Consider the following 27,896-nt stretch of genomic DNA (forward strand, 5'->3'; position numbering starts at 1 on the left):
AATGTCTGGTCATTGGTTTCCTGTAATGTTTGTTCAACAGTGGAGAAAATGGAAATCCATACATAGTAAGAGCCAAATCGTTATCAAAATAAAATAAATAAACGAAATGTCTATTTGACAATCTGGTTGCACTGACTCACACAGTGCACTTCAAGTAGTGCTACCAAAAATGCAGAGACAGAAACCATCCAGTACAGCAGAGTGCATTATGGGACAGATGTTTGAGCTGATTCCTACCTTGTGATAGGCGGACAGGCTGTGTGACCTGGAGCCCGTCAATAGCACAGGGGTTCCCACAGGGGTGCAGCGTGATGACCCCTGACCTGTTCTCTATGTAGCAGTGCTGGGCAGCCACTCCAGGGCCCTGGATGTTGATGTCCATGGGACCATGACCTAGTGTTGTCTGGCCTGGGGGAAGTCAAATCCATTTTATTTATATAATGCTAAATCACAACAGAAGTTATCTCATAACACTTTTAATAAAGAGAAGGTATAGACCATACACTTTAATTTACAGAGACCCAATATTCTCCCATGAGTAACAGCAGCAAGGAAACACTCCCCTTTATCGGGAAGTTATTATTATTATTATTATTATTATTATTATTATTATTATTATTAAATGGAAGCAAATAAGTAAAGTTTTAGTGTAAGACTTTTCACAGAGCAATGTCACAAAGTGCTTCAAAAGAGGAAATTTTTTTAAAAATAAGACCCTAAAAACAGTAAAAAGAAACAAACAATAAAACACAAGCGACAGCAGACCATACAAACAGGGAAAGAAGAAGAGTTAGAATAACATTTGATGTGGTCCTGTCCACCTCTGATCAAACAAAAAGCTAATAAGGATCAAATTGATTATTGTTCTTTCTTTCCATAATAATGGTAGAATAACAAAGAATGCTATGCAAACCTCTGTAATTCTACATAAAATCATATCATTTATTGATACCTGACCTAGAGCACTGTGCCTAATTATCTCATTTTTGACTGATGATCAAATTTAGCATATTTTAAGACAATATTATCTGTAAATAAAAAAATTATTATATCAAATGATTTTTAACCTGTAATATATGGTCATTGTTTTCCAGCCCTTTGTAGGGTAGGCAATATTCCATTCAGGTTGAATAAAGGAGACCTGTATGTGTCCTGAGAGGCAAATCCCAGGGCAAAAACTCCCAGTCCCACCATTCTTTGCTTTCTATTAAGCCTGTGAGAGAAGGGTTATAACTGTGGTGGCTGGACAGACAGAGGACAATGTTCAGAGAGACTTTAGTAAAACTAAAATCAACCTGGAACTATTAAAGTCCCTGTGTCCCCAGTGGAAATTACGCCCTTGAGTAGTAATAACAATAGTAGTGGTATTGGCCTCCAGGTCCCAGAAAAATGTAATAGGCAAGTGTAACAAACAAACACACTTTCACACAATGACTCACACACACTACCCTTGCCTGGACACAACCTCTGGAATCTCCCTGCATACCAGCCTGCAGAGGCCCAGACTGAGACAGAAAGGCCAGCAGACACACAGGTACTGACAGAGAGACAGAAAGGGCATCATTCAAACAGACCAAAGGCCAAGAAATCCCCAGACAGAGAAACGTGATGACAAAGAGACATGCAAGGATGAAGGATAGATATAGAGGAGATTACATGGTTCAGGTCACTAGAGATACAAGTGTGTGTGTTTGTTTGTGTTGTTGTGGCCCTTTGTAAAAGCCTATAAATGTAATAAAATCACTTTAAATAAACTTCATGTAATAAAGCCAACCCCCCAATAAAAAAAACCAATAATGCAATACATAGCAATTTTACCAGTGATGTTATAACTTATTACATTTATGATGCTTAGTAACCATTTTGACTAACCATCTTGATAACATGCTTATTTCCCTGATAATTTCTTTTTTTTAAAAGTGTATTTTGTAATCCACGTTATTCTTTGAAGCTAACCCCAAATTTCCACCAGGCAGGTCTGAGCTGCATTCCGTGACAGGGCGTGCCCCGTGAGCAATCCCGCCCATTCAAGTCAATGTTTGATAATCCACCACGGCGCATCCCAGAAGCGTGCGTGAAGCTGTTCTCCGCTCCACTAAAGATACGCGTCAGGTCTATTTTCATGTGGGCCGTTTATGGAAAGCCAAACAGTTCAAATACACGTGATTTCTCACACGTAAACAACACATAAACAACACGTAAACAACCTGTTGATTTTTCACACGTAGACAACGCGTTAACACGTTAACAACACGTTAATAAAATGTTAACAACACGTAAACAATGCATTGTCTATGCGTTGTTTACATGTGAAACTGCGAGAGTATCCAGTCAATTTACCAAAACAAACCCCCACTATCTTTTGTGTCTCCTTTACAACACCACGGACAACGAGAGATTCATCTTGGAGGTTGAAAAACATTATACCACATCACAGATCTTTTTTTTAAAGGACAACGCGCTTCAAAAAAGAAGGCATGGAGTTTAATTACAGGAGTGCCTCGAATGGAAGGTAGATACCATCTTAATAGACACGCGATTGTTCTGTAAAGTATTTGTAGACTCTATATAATCTGCTAGTTGTTTTTTTTAACGTGTGAGAAATCACGTGTATTTGAACTGTTTGGCTTTCCATAGCTATTGGCGCGTGGCGGAAGACAGAACAAAACTGGAACGCAGCCTGAACGCAGCACAGACACACCCAGTGGAGAATCGGAGTAACTGGTGTGTTGGTGTGATGTCTGGCAGATGTCTCACCCTCAGGCAGAGGCAGCAGGGTGATGGCTGTACTCAGTCGTCCACTACCCAGGCTTACCAGGTGGGGGCGCTCTGCCTGGAACTTCAGCCCCTTTCCATTCTCAATCAGGTCCAGAGGAGTGCTCTAAAAAGAAGGCCAAAGGTCACAAATAAACTTTAAATGATATTTATCCTATCCATAGTTTTTGGTTTGGAAAAATTAGCTTTTTGTTTTGTTTGGTGTTACAGTAATGTACTGTTCAGAATGACGTTCTTTTGCTTAATTTTGTTTAATTAAAATAAATCACACAAGGAGATTATTTTTTGGCTGATCTTTATGTTATCAAGGTGGTTCTAAAAATACATTGGTATGTTTTTACTTCCATTTTATTTCCATTTAGTGTTGATTTTTTTCACCTTTTTTAGCAGTTTTACTATATAAAGCACATCAAATTGCATTACATTATCTGAATACGTTGACAAAACATGTATATTGTACAAAAATAACTATTTGAAAAACTCATTACAGTAATAGCTACAAGTGCTATAAATGAGCTACGATATCAATGACTGGGAAACAGAGAAAAAGTAAATCACAGCTTTGCAGACATTGCAACATACTGTAATATTGCAAACTTAATCCTCATCCTCATCCTCTCTATTCACAAAGCTCTGTCTGGACTATGAACGGCACATCATGAATGGGACCTAATCAACGACCATTTCCTGTCTATTAGCGGTACCAATTGGTTTTGCATGACACAAACAATGTGAATATGTAGTATTACAGGGGAGAAAACACTAATATTTCTGTCTGGCACAAATTACAGTTTTACTGCTTCACTAATGCATCAGAGAGAGGTTCATCCTCCACTATGGGGATGAGAAGAGGAGTCTGAATGGCTTCACTATGGGAGGTCATTTCCATAGCTGGCTGCTTTGGCATATTCTTCTACACACTGAGGGAAGAGTTGGTTATTTGTGTGTGTGTGTGTGCCTCGACTCCCCCCTCTACCCCTCCTAGCTCCGCCTAAAGCACCACTGTGTGCTCTCGGCACAGCAAGGGGGAAGGGATGTCGCCATAGCAACAGCACTCCGCAATTAAGAAACATGAAGCTCCTGGAGGGCGTTGAACGAGCTAACTTGTGATGAGCACTTGTCAGTACAGCGATGCCTGAACATAAAGACAATTCTGCTTTTTTAGCCATCTTCTTATTGTTAAATTACTCGCAGTGTAGAGGAGAGTTCTTGCTGCGAAGCAGCAAAATGTGTTATGCTGTGTTTTTCTCTTTTTCTCTGCAGCTTTACCTCCCGGGGTTTGACATAATGAAATAAATTACCTCTCCTGTTGAGTAACATCCTTTATTCCAAAGAGTGAAAAATATGTTGGCATATCAAAGAGAAATATACACCAGATGTTCTCTTCCAGCTGACAGAGTGGAGACAATAATTTAAATTGAGTGATTTTTAGGTTCTAAAATTTGACAAAATTATGGTTGGTAAGTTGGAGTTGTTAAATATTGCTTAATTTTGTATTTTATTTGGATGATATAGAATTGATTATATTTCAACCCTGCTTGGTTGATTAAAAATACATAAAAATGTTTAAATGTCTCAGTCTCAAAGGACCCTCTCTAAGTATCAAGTGTAGGGTCACAACCCCAAGGTTGAGAAACATTGCTTCACAGTTTAATGATTTAACAGATGATTAAGCAGCTTTTATAAGTCAGCATCACTCAAAATTCAACATACTGAAGTATTCACTGCTCAGCAAATTATCTCTGTGCCAGGTGAAGTGTTAAATGGACTCACTGGCATACATTTGAATTTTGAAACCTGCTGCGACTGCGTCTTTTAGTCCCACTTTTGAGCCCTTACATTTCTTATTTACAACCTGTACGCGATCATTGACTCGGCCTCTCGGCTGGTAAACTAGATGTGTGTGTCCTAAAAGGATTATGTGATTGTGGTGGTGCCATCGGTGGAGTGGGGTCAAGCCTAAGAGGATTGCTGAGATAGAGACTGGCTGGGAGACACTGGGAGGCTTACTGGGAGTGAAGGGTGAAGAGGGGAGGTGATTCATACTGCCTCATCTGCTGTGTGCTGCTGCTCCCATGTGGTACGCACAGCAACAGCCTGCTCCTCTGTCTGTCTGTACATGCAGTCTGTACATGCAGAGCATGCCATGTAATGTAATGCAGTTCAGAAGTCAAATAAATTGGATTTTATTAGGATTTTAAGGTACAATTATCTACTGACAGACACTTTTTGTACACTATAGATCTAATCCTGTGCATCATGTCTTTGTTTACTTGTATATTCATTTCTTATTCAAGACAAATTTGAAGAACATAATCAGTAACATTCCTTGGCAACAAGACTCACCATTTATCATTGAAATCGTAAAGTGGAAAAGACAGGTCAAATAAAATTGCAGGTAAGGTAAAAGTAAAAGAGGAAACAATATGACTTGCTGGACAAAAGCCACACCTATGTCAGGTTAACTTCGTGTCTTAAATTGAACATACAATCAGCCAATTTTTGGGGCAGAATTAGGGTAGACTCCTCCCCCAACCCTGCTGGTGAAGTTAACAGAATAATTATGGCAAAATAGTTGATAACAAAGCTTAAATAGATGCATTGTCCCACTTTCCCTACAGTAATCATTAAAGTTTAATCTCTCTCTCATTTCTTGCTCCCTCCAACTCCCATATATGTAGAAGAAAAAACTGAACACGCGCGCACACACACACACACACACACACACACACACACACACACACACACACACACACACACACACACACACACACACACACACACACCCCTCCCCTTAAAATCCGGATGGGTTTGTCAGACCCAGCAGGTGGGAAACGCAGACATCCAATCTCCGGGTCTGTCTAATTACTGACTCTGGCTGAATCCTGAGAGTCCTGCTTTACAACATACTGACATATGCTGTCAGGACGCGTCCCAGCTGTACTGCCTGACCTGACCTGCTGAGAGTTTTAGTGCCAAAAATCCGTCAAAGCAGCCAATGTGGTGACATTTAACATCAATGGATGCTGTTATTCGAAGAAGAGATTGCTTACTGTGTGTGTGAATGGGTCCAAACTGGAAACATGGAAAAAACATGACACACTGACAACATAGTGACTATGCTTTTTCATTGAATGTTGCCATTTCAGGCTCTTTCTCTCGCTCTCTCTGACTCTTTTCTCTGTTTTCTCCCTCTCCATCTCCTCGATTATCCCCAAAACACACACACACACACACACACACACACACACACACACACACACAATCTCACCTGTAACACCTGGTGGGTTTGCCGTCCACACTCAGGCATGTTCCTGTTCAGGCGGTCCATGTCCACTGAGCTGTCCACAGCTCCCTGTGACACATTAAGATCCTGAGGGGAGGAAATGACAACCATGATATTAGCCAGACAATGAGTAACAAAAGTCGTCATGGGTGACTTCATCTCTGCAGGGTAGAAGGGTTGGATACAGTATCAAAATCTTTGTTCTTGTGGTCAAAAATGTAACCATATTTAGTGGGATTCCCCCTCCCCACTCTGCCTACACACTAAAGTGTCAAGGTGTGATTCATGCTGTCAGCGCACACAAAACAGATGGTAGGTGGCATTTGGCAACACACTCTGAGGAAGTAACACTTAAAACACACACACACACACACACACACACACACACACACACACACACACACACACACACACACACACACAAAATAATATCTTGGTAGTTGATATATTCACTGGAAATTAGCCACATTGGCTGCTCTCTTGTCTCTCAGTCTCTATACACACACAGACACACACCACACACACACACACACACACACACACACACACACACACACACACACACACATCCCACAAATTCCTCCCTTCTTACTCAGTCATTCTGGGGTATTTCCATCAAGTCAGCACTGAACAAACGGCTATAAATATATTCCACGTCTATATTGGTACACTTGTATGTGGCCAGATTCTGTATAAAGGTGTAAATAAGAAGTACGTGAGAAGTCATTATATGAGATGTGTAAAGCTTGTGGTTGTGAGGAAGGACAGAAAAGCACACAGAAAGGTTCGAAACACATAATTATAGCAATCACAGAGAATCAGAGTTTACCCGGAGTCATTTGCATGCCTAAAATGTTATGCAGCAGGGATGGAAAATATGTTTCTGATGTACTCTGCCCTCAAGAAAACAAAACACTGCTGCAATAGCATCATATTTGCTCTTCTGACAGACCCATGAAATGATATTCAGCGGAGTCAGCCTCAGGGAAGCCTCAAACAGTAAATCACAAAACAGCCAGAAAATAAAAACAAATGTTGAGAAAATTCTATCTGGAAACGCTTTTGTGCATTAAGAAACTCTTTTCTGAGCCAGAAGGAGCATGAATTCTGCTAACTACAAACTGTTTCTCCCCTCAGGTTTAACAATGTTTCTCATGTGAAATTCCAACCAACTTTTTAGTGTTAACCTGTCCTTTGCTGTCTCTAAATATAATAATTACCTTTCTCCAGTTGTCCAGCACATGCATAGCCTCCATGGCAAAGAGCTGCTTCTGGCTACTGACTCAATCCTATCAGTGTGAACTGGATTGACCAGGACACCTCTGAGACAGCACAGTGAATACAACACAATTTCTTCAACAACGCTCCTTTACATGAAACACAGATTGTCTCTTTGTTTTGATCTCAGGTCTTTGTCTTACGCTAGAATCCACCAAAAGCTCCCATTCAGGAGGTGGACCTGTTGCTGCTTGCTCCTCTAAACTAAGACCTACATTCCTGACTGGCAGCACCAAAGTCCCAGATAACAGAGGCGTGTGTGTGTGTGTGTGTGTGTGTGTGTGTGTGTGTGTGTGTGTGTGTGTGTGTGTGTGTGTGTGTGTGTGTGTGTGTGTGTGTGTGTGTGTGTGTGTGTGTGTGTGTGTGCGTGTGTGTGTGTTTGTGTGTGTGTGTGTGTGTAAGCGGTGATCAAAAGAAGAAGAACAGAGGAAGGGAGGAAGAGAGAGTGATGACTGAAGTGACTGAAAAAATAAATAAAGCTCATAAAAAAAGAGGTGAAGATGCTGAAGGAGAAAGGAGGAGCTCTGTAAATATGCACACATGTACCACAATGCCTGACTGAACAAGCCACAATGAATAAACCATGAATAGTGTTTTCCAGTTTGATTTGTTTATTCCGGCAGAAAGACACGAATAGCTGAACCGATTTAAAGATTACATCCTCAACCATCATACTCGCGCTGCAGCATAAACTTTTCAATTCCAAAATAGGTTGTTAGATACATATCATCATGTAATTTGAACAGTCAATATATAAAACATTTGAGCATTTTGCTTCCTTGAAACTAAATATGCATTAATGACTGCATGTGCTCTGTGTTTTCAACAGCTCAGATAATTGAGTAGCACTTTCCAGACTACTGAAGGTGAACTGGATGTTTGATGTTTGCTCTGGCAGCAGCAGCCGTGCATCAAAGTCTGCTAAAACTATTGTGGCCACTACTTTAAGTCGTATAATTTACTACCTTACTTATTGTGCTAACTGTATAAGCTGTTATAAAACATGGATGAATTGATGTTATAAAACAAGAAGTAAATCGGGCCTAAAACATCAAGTCCAGTCACGTTTCGACTACCGCTCAAACTCATGCTAAATGTCAGTGGTGCAGAATCACATTCGTTTGTTTGTCCTGAACCGAATTCATGTGAGTCAAGTGACAACTGAGCCTCAGTAGCGAGAATGGATAATTATGAAGGTAACACATGAAGAAAATGTGCCCGAGGAAACAAACATTATCCCAACTATGACATTTATCCTGAACCTCTGGCTGTAACTCAGGCCTAATATATCAAGGATGACACAAAAAATGACTTTGTAAAACTCAGGATAAGTGAAAGAGTTTTTCTTTTCGTTACACTGTAACTGTAACACTATGCGAAATATCGTATCAGGGATAAGAAACCTGAGGATTTTATCCATCTGCAACAACTACTACAAATCCATAAAGACGACAGTCCCCACAGCTGTGGCTGAGAGGTAGCCTGTTTATCATGTTTACATTCCATGTTGGAACTGTTTTGCTATTATAATAATATTTTTTATTTTCTCTCTTTCTCACACACATTCAAAACTCACTGGTGGACAACCCCTCTCCTAAAAAAGTTGGGTGACTTAGCTACATTAGCCATCTAAGTAAGGTAGCTAGCTAGCTAGCATGCTGATGCTCAAAGTTTTCAAAATACAGAGGTGAGGAACGGATAATTTAAGAAGTTATGGGCATTCAACTTTTCTCTTTATATTTTATAGTTCCTAGTCCTAGTTTCTGAACTCCAATTTTTCATGCGAGTATGTGTGTTTGTTCCCACCACATCAAAGTCCATTTCTCTCAGACTGTGGGAGGACATCACAGTCCTTGGACATTCTCTCAGATCCAGAAACTCTCACTGGACACACAAAGAAGTCTCAATCTCTCGATTTCTTTCTTTCTTTCCCTCCCTCTCTCCCCCTAATGCCAGGGCAGAAAGGCTGGCATTGTTTCCTGTTGAGCAGGCGTGGATCTCTACTCACACATGAGGGAATCTTGCTTTTTTTTTTTTTACGAAAGCGAGGGAGGGAGGCTCGCCATTTAGTTGGAATTCAAAAATGTAGAAGCAGGCAGGGAAGCTAGACTGCCAACTAGATGGTGAATAAAATTGTAGAGAGGATGAATACTAGAGATGATAGGGAAAATGTGAAATTATTCAATCAGAAGTTATTTTTCCAAAAAAAAAAAAAAAATTTGGACAAAACGTCAAAGAATCATATTGAGATTTTTCAGAATCTTACCAGTAGTGGGCCTAAGATGGAAAGTTTGTCATGTCAGTGGATATGTCATGGTTAATACTAAAATGGCTTATCTTCCTGAGAGCAAGAATGAGCAAACTATATGACAATGTTTCTAGCATATTAGATATATTGTATGCAAATGAAACATTTGGTCTTGATGGTGGTGCTAGACAAAAACTCAAAGCGTGCCCAAAAGGAAAAAGGTTAACCCTCTGGTGACTATCCACAGCAAATCTAATGTAGTTCTTGAGCTACGGGCCAGAGTGTAGTTTTGTAGTCACCAAAATAATTAGAAAAGAACAGGAAAATGGAGTTGCCAGTGGGTGAAGTGAGTCTGTGGGTCTGTGTAGAGGAGGTCTGCCATGCAGCACTAACTCCTTTGGGAGAAATGAACTGGTCATTTAAACAGGCGAGGGGCCATCTCAGAGAATGTGGAGATAATCAGGAATGTGAAATCAGAGAAATGGATGGGTCATTTTTTTTCCAACTCATCTGAGGGGAGCATGCATCCACCATTCCTTTTATGTCAGTCTAATGTTATTGTTCATATTACACAGCTAGTTGCATGTTGTACAGCTACGGACCACTCTACTATCAACATAAAAGTGCAACTATTCTATGTCCACTCAAGGCAATTACTCCAGGTATTGGACAAAATGCGTCTTTGCCCAGTTTATACATTTTGAACAAAAATAAAATTCACATTTTGTAAAACCTATATATAGTGCATTCTATTGAATTTTCTCACAATTTTCCACTAACAATTACTGTGTTTTTCTTTTTAACCAAAATTGCAATCGTCACTTGTATTTCTCTTTCAAATTTTTAGTTGTTCCCTATTATTATTGAAGGTCTTACAAGTTTAATCTTATCCACTAACTGGACTACGAATGCACTCCTGCAAGCACTTGAGACAGCTGTCAACAAGTGGTTTACAATGTGTTGAAAGCGGTCATGTATACAGACAAATACGCTCTTGTACACTGACCCTCTATCACTACCACTTTTCTGAACGTGCCAAGTGGAGTTTCTTTTGTAAGAGATACTACAGCATTGCTTTTCCCTCTGTCAAGTACTTTGTAATCTCGCTTTGCCAGACCCTCCTCCAAAGCGCGCTGAAGAGTCTGGCTACTCCACATAGCATTCAGTGACGGGAGGAAAACATGCTCTGGTTTAATAGCATTTCTTTAAACCAATCACAATCGTCATGGGCGGTGCTAAACTCTGCACAGAGCCGCTGCAAAACAGTTGTGCGAGAGAAAACTCAGATTGGACAGATAGTCTAGCTAGCTGTCACAATTTACCATGCAGAGATCTGAGGAGCAGTCAACAATAGTCAAATGTAAAATTACAACACAAAGAAAGTAGCCTGGAAATCCAGACCCAAATCCGAAAGATTAAGGGTCTGGCATTGAGTAATGAAAATGGTCCAACTCGAGGGGCGGCTCATAGCATGCATCTGAAAATCTCACTGCACGCAATTGGATAACACTACGACCAATCACAACAATACATGGGGTGACGTATCCAGAGCCCCATACGCTTAGCTACCAGCGGGGCTAACTGGTAGATTTAACTGTCGTCATCTGTTTAGCTCGCATCTGGCCCGCCTATATCAGATACACTGATGTGGTACAAGGGCATAGTTAATGAGCATCATTACTCAATGCCAGAGTGACTCGTTGAGCAAATTCAAATTGTGCTCTTGCGAGAACTCTGGATTTCCAGGTTACAAAGAAAGCGGAAGGAAACAGAAAATACATGCATCTGGCGGAATTTCTTGCAGTACCGGAGCAATCCTGGAAGTGGAATGCGAAGGATATAGACTAAGTACTTTGTGACTTCTGTTTTAAAGTGCTATCTTGCTACAACAGCATATGGTCATGTTTGGTTACAATAAGGTACAAAATGCAACCAAGACCAATAGCCTTTCTCTCTGAAAGTGCAGAGGTCACTGTTTGATGTTAAGGAACAAATGCATGCCATAAAGCTGCAAAGACCTGTCTTCTATGATGTAACTAACACTCCTACCAATTACATGTTTGCAGGTTAGCTCATGTGTTGATCATGAGATCATGATTTGGCCTGAGAGTAGATGCAATCTGTAGCCACAGGCAAGACGCTGATCACAGCAGAGAAATGCAGAAGTGCTGGGAACTGTGATGAAGATTTCAGTGAATGGAGGGGAAGGAGGCATTGAGACTTTGCAGGTGTGTCACAAGCTTCCTTGCAAACACACCTGGCTGCTTTATGGATGTCCACCGGTTCTGTGTGTAAATAATGGCAAAGTATACAACACCACTGGAACATCAAATAACTGTTTGTTCCAAAAGCACATCTCTATAGCCTGTAAGGAGTAAAGGCCCGGACACACAGAGCCGACTGCCAAAAGTCGGCAGAAAAGCCAGTTGGACTGATCAGTCTCCCCGAGTTGGTCAAAAAAGTGCCTCGGAACACAGCAAAGAGACGAGACGTAATACGTCTCCATAACAGCAGGTGGCGCTAATCTGTATTGTTGCCCAAAAATGAAAACCGGCAGCTGATTGGACAACGCGTCACGTGGGTCTTGTTGGAAATTCAAAGACAGACTGTCATGGCGGCTTGTTCAGAATACGATCTCATATTGTATTAAAATAGTTCACTGAAACGTGTTTCTGAAAACATTTTAAGAGAGAAATAGGCCATGCAGTTGCTGAATCTGTCTTTATTTCAGATCAATAAAGGTCAGATTTTGAGAGACTCTAGTCACGCTCATTCCGCTCCCCATTTCCGGGTTAGGAATCTACCAATCAGATGGGTCATTTGAGTCTGACTGCCGGCAGTGCCCGCCCCGCCAATTATACATGTCAAATCGGCCAAAATTAACGCCGACAGCCCCTCAGACGGACGACGGCACGGAACACACCGAACAGACTCGAGTCACTGACCTCGCCAGACTGTCCAACGGCCGATTATCAGTTCTATGTGTCCGGGCCTTTAATCACACCTGTAGTCTATATGTTTGGGGCAGCCTTTTCATAATCTGACATCAAGCTTGCCTCTGTGCTGTTAAGGTTCTGTCCTGATTTAAAAAAGTGAGGGCACAATCAGATAATTAAGACATCTGTCAGCCTTCTTGTGTGAAAAAACACTCCAGTGGTGAAATGCGGCTGTGGGAATCAGATCTTCAGAGCAACTCTACTAACAAAAAAAATGCTACTACGTGGTTTGAAAGTGCCAGTCAAAGCAAATCATCTTATAAACTCTGCAAATGTTGCCATGAGCATCCTGGTTAGTCTAGAATGTTTCTTCAAGTGTCAAGAAGGTGGCAGATCCAACTGAGACAGAAGACAAACAAACACAAGTGTTACTGGCTCCACATTAGTCAGCTAAGAGCGGATGAAGGAAGGAGAGGACAGAGAAGAGATAGCGGGATAATGGAGGAGAAATATTAAGACAGACAGTACAGGCAGCAGAGGAGCTGATTCTGGGTTCTATCTTGTCCAGCCAGCTGCCAGCAAACAGCTCTGCTCTGGTCTCCTGAATTCTGATAATAAAGCCTGTTGAACAAGCTTCCCTCTGCAGGGATATCTGTCTTCATATCCCTCCACATTTCTCTCTGTCTGTCTATTTTACTTCATTTGTCTCTCTCTTCATAATTCTTCCATTCCCTTATCATTTTCATGACTTCTAACTTTCTCTCGCTGCATTCCATGTCCATGCAGAGTGATGCAATTTTTTAAACAGCAGATATGGTTTGTTTGTCCAAGAAAAATTTCCTTCGGGACAAAAAAATCTATTTTATCTTGTTCTCTTTGACCTTGGGGTTTCTTTCTACACTCACACACACACACACCAGAGAGACAACAGACACAATATGACAGAGTTGATCAGGGGCATGGCTTCTTTGGCTCTTGCCCCAAATCTTTTCTTTCTTTTTAAGGTTTTTAAAATAACTTAAACTTTGTGTCATTTCCCCTCAGTCTCTCTGACTGGACCGGCGAATCAGTGGAGCAAAGTTCTTCATTCAGTCCGTGAACTCTACTGCAGCATAGTATAACAAAACTCAGTTTCAAGATTAGTTAATTATGTTTATGCCAAATTCCTACCTACCTATGTTATGCAGCCTAACTTAAAAATAGTACTTAAAATTAAACTTAAAGCGCCCATATTATACTCATTTTCAGGTTCATAATTGTATTTTAAGGTTGTACCAGAATAGGTTTACATGGTTTAATTTTCAAAAAACACCATATTTTTGTTGTACAGCACAGATCTGTCTCTCACTGCTGCAGATCCTCTTTTCACCTGGTCTCTGTTTTAGCTACAGAGTGAGACCAGACGCGTAGCCAGTAATGGGCCAGGGCGGCACTGGCCCGCCCACTTTACTCACTGGCCCGCCCAACCAAGTTTAATCAATACGTTTGGTTTTGTTATGAAATATATTCAAATGTATGTAAAAAAGAAATAGTTGTGTGTGTGTTTAATGTGTCTTCTCTTCTGATTAAAACGAAACTATTTAAACCACAGAATAAGGATCAAACAATTAGGACGCCTTAGAACGTATAGGTGGTTGCTACGGTAACAACAGGCAGACTCTCCGGCTGCCTTGAGCAGCTAACGTTAGCTAGCTGGCTGTTTAGACAATGTACCATGGATGTGTTAAGCAATGCACTGTTAAAAGTTACCGCAACAACAATGGCTTCTCTTTAAAGTGGTATGGACAGTTTTCTTGGATGGAATCCAGTGTAAATAAGGACGAGCTTTTCTGCAGCATGTGCAGACATTTCCCCAGCGGAGCTGACAGCCCATCAGCCAGAGAGGAGGCCCTCACAGAGGCAACATTAAGTAAAATGGGTTTCATGCTTCTTGCGTTATTATTTATATCCTATTTAGTAAGAAATGGTGAACACTGATGATGGCTTCTAGCTGAAACGTGTTTGTGTTTTGCCCACATTAAATAAGAAGATAACTTATCTGTGAGTGACATAGTTTTTAGTTTTCTCTGACCCTGTCACTGCCGTGGACTTAAGATTTGGCAACTTGCTGGCCACTTTAAATTATATCTTTCATAATTTAAACAATGCTAGGCTGGAAGTTTTCATTCTTTGATTTTCATTTACTGCTGGTAGCGCATTTGCTGCTCATGATCTGACCATAGTCCTGAAGCATATGGATAGGATATGTTACATGTGCGATTTTTGTCTGATGTAGGCTATTCTGTCATGCAGTATGCAATTTTGATGCCTTCTCTGCTGTTTGGGTTCATGATTAGTTGCCACCAAGTGCAATAAAATGGTTAATTTTATGAAAGTGCTGTGCAGAGCGAATGCTTCTGCTGCTGCAAATATATTTTAGCCTGAACAGGTTTTTGTCTATATTGTTGTGTACGAACTTTTTAGACGGAGCTTTGTTGGTTGAGCATGTTGTAGACAGTACAGCTATTGCCGTTGTAATGCAGTATGTTGGAAGGTAAAATTGTTGCTGTTTTTTTCAGATTTGCTACTTCTACGTCTTTTTTAAAATGGCCCATTCACTTTTGTACTGGCCCGCCCAAAATACTATTTCTGCCTACGCCACTGAGTGAGACCTCTTTTCTTCTTCTGTACTATCTTTGACTGTACTCGCACATCCGCAGTAGCTCAGATGTAGTTCATGTCAGCTAGCTAGCTCCATAGACATTAAAAGACAGGCTGTTTCTCCAACTTTGGTCAGTTACAAGGCAGGATTAGTTGGGAGACTTCTAAATGAGGGTGCACATGGAAGTAGTTCTTTTGTAGATTATGGTGAACTTGTGTGTGTTGTAGCAGTGCTTTGCTATTGAGAACGAGGTAGCATGCTAGCGTTAGCATGCTAACGCTAACACTACGAGCTAACGGTTGCGGTTAGCCAGCTCGTTTCGGCTTGTGACGTCACAAGCCGGGCCGATTTTGAACAGCTCACCCGGAGACGAAGGCAGGACACATTCAGAAACCGTATCTCACTCAAAACAGCATGGATGGATTTTGGAAGCACCAGAGACACAAAAGAACACCCCAAATCCCAGAAAAAGTGTTTTTTCATAATATGGGCACTTTAAAAAAAAAATCCTCTTTTTAGTTGGCAGGAGTGAAAATGTGTCATTGTCACATACAACATTGTTACATACAAAATAGGATGTAGGCTCTACAGGATGATCTTTTTTCTTTGGCAACTATCATGTTTTTCCCAAAGGATGTACAGATTTGTAAGCATTCTATTACTTGAACAGAAAATACTTGAAAAATACTGCAAATAGCTGCCATAATGGGAAAAAATCTCTACAGGGGAGAATGCCCCTGGAGCCCCTCTAGGTTCGGGCTAAGTCCCGAATGTTTGCAATGTCTGGCTCCGCTTGATTGTGGTAGATTTGGTTTTGTTTTGTTTTCAATGACATAGAATCAGATAAAATTATCAGGGTTCTCTAGTGGCCATCACTGGCATCACAGCGTCCTCTGCTCATTAAAGTGGCAGTTGAAAGTTTCTTGCCATTTCAGGCGGTGCGTATGCTGCAGTGTTACTTTGTTTTTCTCTGATGGGTGCAGCCAAAGCCAAATGACACATTCTGATTTTAGAAACAAACCACAAAAATGCAGTAAATTGTGCCATGGGAAGAAGGGTGGATTAACTATAGGGTCCTTTTCAGACAAGACGACATGCTGACTACATGCTGTGTATAAATATGCATATCATAAGAGGGAGAAAATGTTGCTGGTGATGACGCAACACACAAAGCAAAGCATTTCCATTCCAGCTGTAAAGTTCTCCCAGATAATTTACATGACTCCTACTGAGTGTTGCAAACTAATGGGATGAGATGAGGTAGCTGATTTGGACACAACATCATAACAACAATGACAAGATAGTTAAACATCTGGAAACCACAACGTAAATTCTACACCCACAGCCAGGCTGCTCAAAGCTGAAAAGTGAATTTAAGACAATGAGGAGGAGGCAGCTCACACACAACATATATGGATGAAACCACAGTCTGACAACACCCAGCACACAGCCTTCAACTGCTCTCAATTCCAAAACCCCCAGACACTAATATTGTGTCATATTGAAAGACCTCTTTCACTCAAACCTTGTGATTTGTTCATTGCCGAGAAGGCTACAAAGAAATGTAGCCTTAGCCAAAATATTTCTCAAACTGAAGCAAAAATGTTTCTGCTAGAACAGGGCAGATATGGAACTGACATCAGAGTTATAGTTAGATAACATGAAGGTCATTACCAGTGTGAGATATGTGAATCTGTGTGTGAAGCCCTGGAGCCGTTACTTTTTGGTGGTAGACACAGGAAGAAGACCATCTGTGGAAGGTTGGGCATGACAAATCATGTCCTTCAACCTTTTTCCGCAATGTTTTACTACATATATATATATATATATATATATATATATATATATATATATATATATATATATATATATATATATATATATATATATATACACATATATATATATATACATATATATATATATATATATACATATATATATATATCATTCCAGTGGTGGCATCCAATCCTAAACATAGCATTAACAAGTTTTATTGGCCGTTCCTGAATAGCTGTGGTTAGGCGTCTCGGCTTCAAGAAACAACTGCTACAAAAACAACAGCAACAACTTTCTCTTTTGTGAGCTTTGACAGTTGACAGTTGTTGCAAATCCATCAAATATGTCAAGATTCCTGTCAAAGTAAAAGCAGAGTCGGGTCAATCAAGGTTGGTTTCAGAACAAGTAAATTGGAGCAGTTACTTTAAGGAAGAAAAAAGCTTATTAAAATACATTTGCAGATTTGCAAAGATGTAGATTTCACTGCGATATGGGAATATCTTCAACCGAACCATTGTCTTATACAATACAATACAATACAATACAATACATTTGTACTGTATTGTATTGTACATTCCCAGACTCAAAGAAAGAGAGAAAAAGAGTTTCGGAGCAACAGGAGGAAGTGTGTGACAGATTGAGTAAGAAGATGACATACAGAAAGGCTTCATCCAGCAGTCTGAGTGTCACTATATGTAGACTTCCTGTACGGAAAGCCGAGCCAGGGACCATTTCCTGTTGGCGACACAGGCCAAGGTTGGGGTTAGTCTCTGCTGTGGGACAGGACTGACCTCAGCTATGAACACTACTGATGTTTGTTATTATCACATCTGCTCAGACTGCTTCGTTTTAGTTTTACTACGGTATTTGAGTTCTGGTTAGAAGTGGTGGAACTGGTGCTGTAGTGAAAAAGAAGGATATCAGTTATATCGGTATGATGTATTTTATATGTATTTTTCTCATGATGATTTGTCTATCTACATCGGCATGTTAAACCAGTGCAGCTGGTTTTCTCAGATCCGTCTGTTGAATATTAAGCTACAGTCAACAGCTGGTTAGCTTATCTTAGCATAAACACCCGTAAAACCATAAATTAATACTGTAACTTGCTAATTAGATTAGAATTAGAATTATTTACATGTGCTAATATGTAGGGGTGTGATAACACTGCTCTCATGATTCAATTTGATTACGATTACCCTGTCAACAATTCCATACGATTCCATATTACGATGCATCAAGATGCGCCACTTACTCAATATTATTATATATTGCTACGCATGGTTTTCATCGACGAATTCAAGCAATCAGATATATATATGAACTCCCCTTTTCATTGTATCTGCTCTTAAAAAAGACACTTCCTGAATGCAGCGGAATCTGAACACAGCACACAAAAGGCAGAAACAAAAACAGCAGTGAGCTGAAAATCAACACGTAACATCAGTAGGCAATAATCGATTATGGTCTGGTACCGCATTGATGCAGAATCGTCCAGGTCCGCATTGCGATGCATCGATGCAATGATTAATTGTAACACCCCTACTAATATGTGGCTTCTGTTACAGAGCCAGGACAGCTGTTGAGTTTTTCAAATGAATTACATTGGAGGGAAGGCAGACTTTACAGCCGATATCTCCAACAACTCACAATCTAGACTAATGAATAGCACTAAAGGTAAGATGAAAAATGTGTATCTTTGATTTTGGGTTGACCTGTCCCTTTAAATAGATGGAAAATGATTCACAAGTCACTTTTAAAGTTACGTTTGTTTGGGTTTAAACCAGGGTACCAGTTGTTTTATGAATGCTTTTATGAATGCGTTCAGTTGTCCAAAGCATAACTTACTATGGCTAGAAAAGCTCCTTGGCAGCAGCCAATTCATCGGTGAGATATTTGGTGCAGGAGTTGGGACATGTTCTTTTTTTCAAATTACATTTGGTACGGAAGCGCAACAACAAACCAGCCTGTCAGCATGGTCCTGTTCCAATCCATGAATTACAGTATGTGCTGACATCAAAACTGTGCATAACAGAAAAATACTCCAGAGTTCAAAATAGATGCTTGAAACAGACACGCTACGAAGCCAGGTTCAGAACATTCCACCAAAGAAAGGTCATTCAAATGTATCGGTTTAAATGATGAATCAAATTTGAATGATTACCTCTACACAGTATTGTATTTTTCCATAGATAAGACTGAGCCTAACCACACATTAAAATGCAAATCTATGCACAGCGAGATACCAGTGTATCCCTCGTAGCCTGATAAGCATGAGTAAACACAGATTCATTATTCTGGCATGAAACGCTAAGCATTGGAGAGACGCCATTATCAGCCGGCAGCTAAACACACAAGCTGCTCCGTCTCTGTGTCTCGTACAGACACAAAGTGGCATCAACACACACATGCACAACTCTACACACACAAACATACTGTACACACTCCAGTAGCAAGAAATGAGAGGTTACAGAAATTAATCTCAGGACTGAATGGGAAAAAAAATAGGTAAGAAGTGTGAATGAATATACCTCTCATCTTCCTCAATGACTGCTGTTTAGATACCCTTGAGCAAGGCGACTGTTTTACTGTCTCACAGAAGAAATCTGTGGTTATACAGGGTCGAAAAATAGCCCGATCCTCAGGTGACCTTCTACAGATGAAAAAACAGCAACATGAAACTTGTGTGTTTGTCATCAAAGCTGTGAAATCCTCACAAGCAGAGATGTGTGAAACTGCAGGGCAGCAGTTCTGAGGATCAGAGAGCCTGTCATTTACAGATTATTGTCTCCAGTGACAGCAGAAATTATACCTCAAAGCCTTCATGAAAGAATACTTGTTGTCACTGTCCAAACCACTGTTATCCAACACAGCAAAGTGGTAACTTTGACTAAGACACTGAGCTGGAGCCACAGGCAGAGATGACTCAGTGTTTCTCTGGCCTCCTCTTTACTCAAGAGTAGGAGTGGAAACAGTTGTAAAATAACATTTTTTTACTTACAAAAGCACACCTCTGTGCAGTAAATTATAAAAAAAATGGATTCATTGCCACCTCCCTACTAAGTACGGTTGCAGATATATTGCATTAGGTCAATATTTCCACTTGCTGTGCTGCTGCCAATAAGCTATTTGAAGGTTTACTCCACTAAAATCCAACTTTTGGGTATCAAAATACTAACTCCCTGTGGGTAATGATGGCATAGTGAAATCAAACTACTGTCTTTTGTAAAGCAGCAAAACCCTTTCAGAGACAGAGTTTAGGTGTTTTTATACTCCAAACATGGATTTTCAGGTTTGTTTGCTTTAATTCCACTTTGTTCAAACTTCTCGATCTATACCAAAACTATTCTTAGCTCCAGTCCAAGACTAACAATGATGATGAGTGTGCTGTCGTGCCACCAAATGTTCAGAGCCGAGGACTGATAATATAGTGATAAGAATAAATGTGAGGAGAAACATGACCAGCTTAAAGATGGTTAATCACAGCATGTATATATATTATCAGGAGAAATCAGTTGAATTATGAATAGTAATCTAACTGAAAGAGATTTGGGCTTTTGCAAGAACTCAATTACTGAGTTACTGTTCCTGTAAATGGCACCACAGTTGGCCAATTTGGGAAAGGTTGAATTGTAAGGCCAAGTGTTTGAAGCAGCGGTCCTCTGATGGCCATTAGCTTTTTCATATAAGAAAAGTCGAACTATTGTACATGGAAGTCCACTGAAAAAATCTCCTCTCCCCCTCTCAAAACACAGGGTCAGTAGGTTTTCCCAGAAGACATTAAATCTGCGCTAATCAATATTTTCATATGAACAATCAATTAAGTGACTATGAGGGAAGAGGAAAAGATCATAGAGATGAATCCACAGAAAATGATCACCAGACTCTGCAGTTCCCCTCAGCTCTACAGAGCATTTTAGTCCCTCCCCCTCCGCTCTCTCCGCTATCGGGGCTTAGCGCCATCCAGGACAGTTGTGATTGATTAAATAATCAAATAAATACAAACCAGAGCGTTTTTCCCCCTATGCAAGAATAGATAAGCGGTGTAGCCGACACAGGGTATGTGAAAATACGTCTGGCAATGCGAGACTAATGGTTACAGCTCATTGTTTTGCTTTTGCGGCCCTCAGCTTTAATGCTTTCTTTTCAGTTTTCAGTTTTGTTTATGTTCTTATTGGCATCATTTCCAGCACTATCAGGTAGCTGATTTTAGCTCTGATAAACCCACTGTACAAAACCTGCCCAGTACCAAACGGTGCCATGTCATTTCTCCGACGCTCCATTGTTCCTACAGCCCACTAGTCCAACGTCCAGAATCCCACTATGGCCACCCCAAGAACAGCCCTTCAATAGCATTTATTGGCCAGGTGTCCATGCGTTCGCAAGGTAACGTAACACATTTGTACAGGTCCTATCCCCTGACCAATCGGCTATCCTAACCTTAACCACTCAAGGTGCAATGCCTAACCCCAACCAATCGAGCTGCTTCGTAGGGTGGGTCTTGGCGTGGCCATAGTGGGAGTCGTAACGTCGGACTAGTGGGCTGTAGGACCAAAGGGAATTTTTCGGGTTATTGAGAGGTCGGAACAATGGAGCGTCGGAGAAATGGGCAGTCCCCGTACCGAACAGCTGAAGAAAAAATTAGCAACGAGCTGATGAACAGAGAGGAGCAGAACGATATAAAAAGTTGTTGGAGTACTGTAGGTGGAGATGGATATTGGACTTACATTTGTCGGGTGGCCAAAGACACAACTCCAAATGAATGCTAATGTTGCTCTCTCTCTGCTGGATGTGTAACCAGGCAACTGTTTGATAACATGTTAGCTAATTAACATGTCAAAATTCCAACTTGTTGTGGAGAAACCCAAGTATCCAAAAAACTGAGTAATGCTGTTTTTAATATTTCAGCTGTTCATTGTCAGCAAGCAGTAAACCAGAACAAAGGCTTTGAAGCATCTCTTCAGAATCCCTGATTGATATTACAAAAGATGCATCTGTAGCTCTTTACATTCCTTGACAGATAACACAGGAACAAGATCTGGCCGGTTACCAGTGGACAATCTTCACAAAGTAATGAAGATAACAAACACCTGGAACACAGTAGTGAGTGTAAATGTCGTGTTTGACTTCCACCTTTAAGATTGAACAGGGGAACCAGTGGGAGTCCGTGACAGGGAACGTGCTATTCCATTGCTCAGTGGTTCCGTTGACTTTTGGCTCAGTATTTCCAAAAGACGTGGAGCTGGACAGGCATTCCAACCTTGTGGGGACAAAGAGGCTCTTTCAACAGCAGTAATCCTCTGGAGGAGGAGTGGGAACACTGCTGGCCCGCTGCTGCATACTGGACTACAGGAGCCACACTATGGTCCACTCACACTGCTGGACCACAACACACCAGAGGGGACAGGACCTTGTGTGTGTGGGTACATTCTATATGTAAAGTGTCCTGAGATAACATCTATTATGATTTGACACTATAAATAAAATAGTCAAGCATGAGAGTTCCTTCTTAACCCTGGAAATAGTCACAAACAAAGACCCAAACCCTCACTTTTTCTGGATCTTTTAACCGTGTCACACAGTTTTGATTGCCACATGGAGTTTGGTGATGACGTCATAACAGCTACCGAGCTCCCATGTCAGCAGATCTATCTCCATGACAACTGACATGCATTGATGAAGACCATGACAATGTGATGAGGTTGAAAGCTCTGGAAAGAAATGGTTTTGTCAAGCACAACAGTCATTTACTTTAGCAACCACTTCTTACTTACACTACTACTTATTGCTAATATTAGCAGCTTTAATGCAAAAGATATCTTAGTGTCCATGTAAACCTTAGTGCAGCAGTTCCCAACTTGGGGGGGGGGGGTCAGGACCCTCTGAGCAACAGAGTCTTCACTGCCTGATGAAGACCCTGTTGGGTTGAAACGTTTCTTTCGAGTCAAATGATTGGGATCTGTAATCCGGTGTGCGGATCTCCTTTTTCCTTCACTCCCATGGGTTAAAGGTTTCCCACAGATAACTAGTACAGTACTGATCAATTCATCAATAAATATGAAATAAATCAATATCGTATCAGACCTGACTAGGATTAATATAACCTTGTATCGGCTAACCAATATATAAGTTTAACTCCACCTGTGTAAATCTTGGTAGAACAGGTTTACCAGTGAGCCAAGATCATCCCATTTGTCACCAAAACAAACCTGACAGCACGTTTCTCTCCTATCCCCAGCCTGAAGGAGGAGCTTTAACTTCAACCTGATATACAACAGTACAACACTCACAGTGTCACTCACCCTCTTCTCTCTCTCCTATTCAGCGTGATGCTCTCCTTCACAACTGCCAACTCATTCAAAAGTAAGATTTAAAATCCATCCAGTGTCCCTATTTTTATACATCCAAAATCCACCAGGCGTAGTCGGAATGTAGGAATGAACATTGTTGGTGGTAAACTATGAAAGAAGGGAGTGACAGGGAGGAGGTGGAGACAGGGGAGGGAAGGGAAATGAAGGGGAGAGGAGGGGACGCTGGAGTCAGCGTGGGATATCCCTTTGAGTCATGGAAACTAACCCAAGGAGCAGACATGTTCACAGACAACCAAGCAGCCCTGTGTGTCTCTTTGTATTGTCCGCTCATTCAGCCTCATTACAATGTGAGGACATTCAACAGCTTCTGGAAACACTTACTGTACTTCCTCATGGAAAACATGCATAATATCACTACTGAACACACACACTTGTTGTATTCACAACTCTCTGTCATGTTAATATGATGTAAATGTTAATTTCATTTTCTTTGGAGGTTTCTCTTAATAATTCCTATTTATACAGAATGTTTTGTTCCATTTTTGATTTTACGGCATATTTTCATATTCCTCTCAACATGGCCTGCTGTTTTCACTTTATATGTACAAATAAGATAGCATTTCATCTTAAAACATTATTTACGGAAATACTGTATGTTGTCAAATCCCATATTTGCCAAACAATCACACATTTGCTATTTTTATCCAATGTTTTCTTGGTGTATCTTGCTATATTTTGCAATATCCCTGTTAGGATCAGTGAAGTTTATGCCACAACCGTTAACATTATTGTGCATCAGTGTGTGCACAGATTTTCCATCTTAACAGCCAGACACAGAGAGAGCGTGTGTGTGTGTGTGTGTGTGTGTGTGTGTGTGTGTTTCCGTCCAAATAGGCCAGGTGAAGATGAGGAGCAGCAGCAAAAACACCATGAGATCATCCTTTACCAGACTGCTGCCTCTGCCAAATCCTTTGTTACCATAGCAACTCCTCAGCGAAAACACTGGTGTGTATTTGTTTTTGTGTAGATGTGTGTGCTTGAGCAACTGTAGCATTTGCCTAACAGTTGGTTAAATGTTGTAAAACGTCATATTATAGGCCAGCAATGTCTCAGACAGTCTTTATGTCAGAGTGCGAGCATCAGAGCGTGAGAGGAAAAGCTTTTCAGAGAATGAGGCAAAATGAAGTGAGCAGTCTGAGAATGATTAGGTCTTTGTTTTGGGATGAATCGCTGGCCTGAAGGCATGCTGCAGATAAAAGACAAAGACAATGAAGGGAGGAAATGATGGGGGAGGAAAAAAAAAGGGAGAGAAATCTGCAGAGGTCATATCCCAGTCTGCAGATGACATGCATTCTGATTGGCTGCCTGTTCTCTGTGTGTGTGTGTGTGTGTGTGTGTGTGTGTGTGTGTGTGTGTGTGTGTGTGTGTGTGTGTGTGTGTGTGTGTGTGTGTGTGTGTGTGTGTGTGTGTGTGTTACATGCTGCAGCTGTTGAAGAGGCAATGGCAGTACATTGTACAGCTGTTTGTGTGAATAACAAAGTGGAGTGAGCAGAATGTCAGGACTTTCTGACTTCTTCCCCAGTCAGTAATATGGTCCATTATCGTTTTAAATATATTCCACATCTGACCAGTGGTGGCGCAACAATGATTTTAGACATGTTTTAACTTCAAAGGATAATTCTGGTTTATTACAACTTGGATGTAATTTTCCTAGTTTGGGCCATCATGTCCATCTGTTTTGGTAGCACTGTACTCACAGTTATTGCTGATAGGAAGTCAAACTCAAAGCTCTGTTTGCTCTCCACCAACCATAGGAAGAATCTGTCTCTTTAGCTGATAAATGCTCCACTATGTTCACCAGCTAGCTGCTAACTTTATCTGCTGTTTGGTTTGGATTCTGATTGTTAATATTATTGCCCAAGTTAGGCCAATTGGTGTAATCTTTATCATTATTTTATCATTCAATATTAACATTTCAAAGCCTATCAACAGTTTCTTTAATTAAGCACCCCCATCAGGTCAATAAGTGTATTCTTTTAAACTACAGCATGCATCATCAGAGCAGATCAGGCCCAGGTTTACTCTGTATTGGATTTCTTTTATCCAAGTTATTACTTTTGTGTGATGTACCCTTAATTTTGCCTTCAGTTTTTTTTCCTGATACATTCAATTACTGTCACGTTAAATGAACGGACACAACGGATCACTTGTACACACCCATCACAGTTTACACACGGAGGTCAATTACCTCTCAAACTGCTCCACACTGATAAATAACCACTATCCAGATGTAGTATGTAGTATGTACAGTATGTTGTAATTAAGTGGCTCTGATGCAAATTGGCTCCATGAAATGATGCTCCACATTTAGTACTAATAACTGCCTGCATTTGTTAATTTTTCCTTTACAAATTCATTCATTTCCCACGGGTCTTACAGTAAGCACTTATGATGGACTGAAATTACAATCTTATTACAGTCCTCTGGTTGTGAACATCCTACAAGGTGTCTCTCTCCGAGAAAACAATGTGACTGCCCGATCACATTCAAGGTCCCCAGTATCGCTAACAGCAGAAGTGGAGCACCCAGAGGAGGCACTAACGGGAGCCAGTGAGAGAATGGGACTGGATGGATGTTGGGTGTGGGGTTGAGGGTGACGGGGGGGATAGAGTGCCTCTGTGCTGGCCTGATTATGCACTCAACAGAATGTGCTCACATAACAAAGGATTTATTATCACTAGTTGGAGAGTTGCTGCAGTCTGGGAACTCTGCACAGCCGTTTTCTCTGCCAAGCACCCGAAAAATGTGGCCCAGCTCTGCTTCGGTCGGGAGGTTCAAACAACAACGAACCCTGTATGGGTGTCTCTCTCCCTCGGCCTATAAAGCAGCCAGTGTTTCGGGAGGGTGGGAAGACCGAGATACTAATGTGGCAGTGAGAACGCTGCCTCTCACAGGCCCATGTTTTACTGTTTTATCCTTCTCCTTCTCGAACTTCTTTCCTCCAGGTACAGCAACAGTCATGTTTCCATCTAATTGTAAAGTGAATTTAAAGCGAACTTTTAAAATGTCGCAAAAAAGAAAAAAAAAAGAAAATGTGAATTAGAAGCTTTTCCATCAACTAGTTTAGAGCGAATACACTAGACTACGCAAAGTGTAGTTTCGTCACAAGTTGACGTTACGCATGGTTGTAGATTAGAGCTTAGCTTCTAAGAGTTTAGAAGCTAAGTTCTTTGGCTAAATGGAGAGAGGTAGCATTGTACAAGTTGGCCACCTGTGCAGAGTTGTGGCAGAGACATTTGGTGTCGGCGAGACAACCGTTCACCGCTGTGTATACGCGGCGCGCAGGGCCATACGATTCAAGCTGTTGAACCAATTTGTCAATATACCCGACGTGGCTGAGGCAAAGGCAATAGCGCACCGCAACTCCACTACACACCTTGTGCCACAAGTGTACGGCACACTGGATGGGACCCATATCCCAATCCTTACCCCATCTGATGGATACCAGGAATATAGTCATGTGAGCTACATGTTTGCTACGTCACAACTTATTCAGCAAAGCTGTTTCCATCTTCCATTTTGCGCATTAACTCTTTTTTGAAAAACACAAAAACCACCTAAAGCAAGCGTAGAAACCTTTTTGCGAATTTGAGTTAGTTCTTTCAAATGTTGCCATTTCCATCAAATTTTCTAATGCAATACTTCAAAATGCTCATAAAAATACATTGATGGAAACCCCACTATAGTCTATCTGTGCTCAGGGGTTACCCCAAGTTAAAGTAACTAATTATATTTAATGGGATTACACTGATACCGTATAACTGATTTTGGGGTGCTTTTTTTTTTTTATTAAAGGCAAAGTCATCCCAAAAGTCATAACAACAGTAAAAAAGTATATCTTAATCAACAAATAATTTTTCTGGTCACTTATAGTTTTAGCAGAATGAGCTGAAACTATAACATTGGCATGCTATAAAGTTGATATGACAAACATGTTAGCATTAGTTTTCTATTAAAACTTCCAACAGACACAGAGCAACATTAGCAATCATTTCAAATTGTGTTTCTGTCCACCGGATAAATGCAAGTCCAATATTAACTCTCTAATTATGTTTTGATCTCCAACAACTCCTGAGGGTAATATCTGGTTCTTTAGAAGCTAAACACTACTATGTTCAACAGCTAGTCTATAAATGTGTCTGCTGTTTGGAGCTGTCCAGGTAGTGTACATTGGGTTTATCAGATATTTCTCACTGAAAACAGATGCCTGCTGCTGCTGCTGCTGCTGCTGCTGGACATGTGAGAGCTATGAGACTGAACCAAACATTAAAGTTGTGGGCTGAAAATCAAAATAAAGGAGCTGAAAAAAGCTAAAACGCTCTGTAGAACTGAGTGGAACTACAGAGTCGTGGAATGCTCTGTGTGTGACTCCTTTAACGTACACACGGTCATTTGACCCGTTGTTAATATACAACTATTCATTAATGCAGCTTTAAAACTAACATGCATAACCAGCCTTCTGTCTCAGGCTTTACAGTGAGCAGACTCCACCTGACGAGCTCGGCCTCCGCTAGATGATGTGTCTGCGGCTGATAAGCAAAGAACACACTGAACCTACAGAGAACAAAACATCCACAAGATC

At 40.8% G+C, this 27,896-nt stretch overlaps 1 protein-coding gene across 19 annotated transcripts in view; it reads right to left on the reverse strand.

The window, feature by feature from the left end:
* phldb1b (pleckstrin homology-like domain, family B, member 1b) overlaps positions 1 to 27,896 on the reverse strand; it is a 118,972-nt gene that overhangs the window by 79,144 nt on the left and 11,932 nt on the right. For 5 of the 19 annotated variants that reach the window (XM_039791991.1, XM_039791974.1, XM_039791947.1 and 2 more), the window contains exons 1-4: positions 7,282 to 7,486; positions 6,047 to 6,148; positions 2,758 to 2,881; positions 238 to 408 (exon numbers count right to left, since the gene is read on the reverse strand). In XM_039791991.1, coding sequence (XP_039647925.1) covers positions 238 to 408; positions 2,758 to 2,881; positions 6,047 to 6,148; positions 7,282 to 7,317 — 433 coding nt within the window. In that variant the 5' untranslated portion in view covers positions 7,318 to 7,486. Of the gene's footprint in view, positions 1 to 237; positions 409 to 2,757; positions 2,882 to 6,046; positions 6,149 to 7,281; positions 7,491 to 23,245; positions 23,384 to 27,896 lie in introns of those variants that run through there. The other 14 variants (XM_039791872.1, XM_039791899.1, XM_039791838.1 and 11 more) reach the window with 8 other exon arrangements.

Source organism: Perca fluviatilis, chromosome 2 (genome assembly GCF_010015445.1).
Source record: "Perca fluviatilis chromosome 2, GENO_Pfluv_1.0, whole genome shotgun sequence".
Lineage (NCBI taxonomy): Eukaryota > Metazoa > Chordata > Actinopteri > Perciformes > Percidae > Perca > Perca fluviatilis.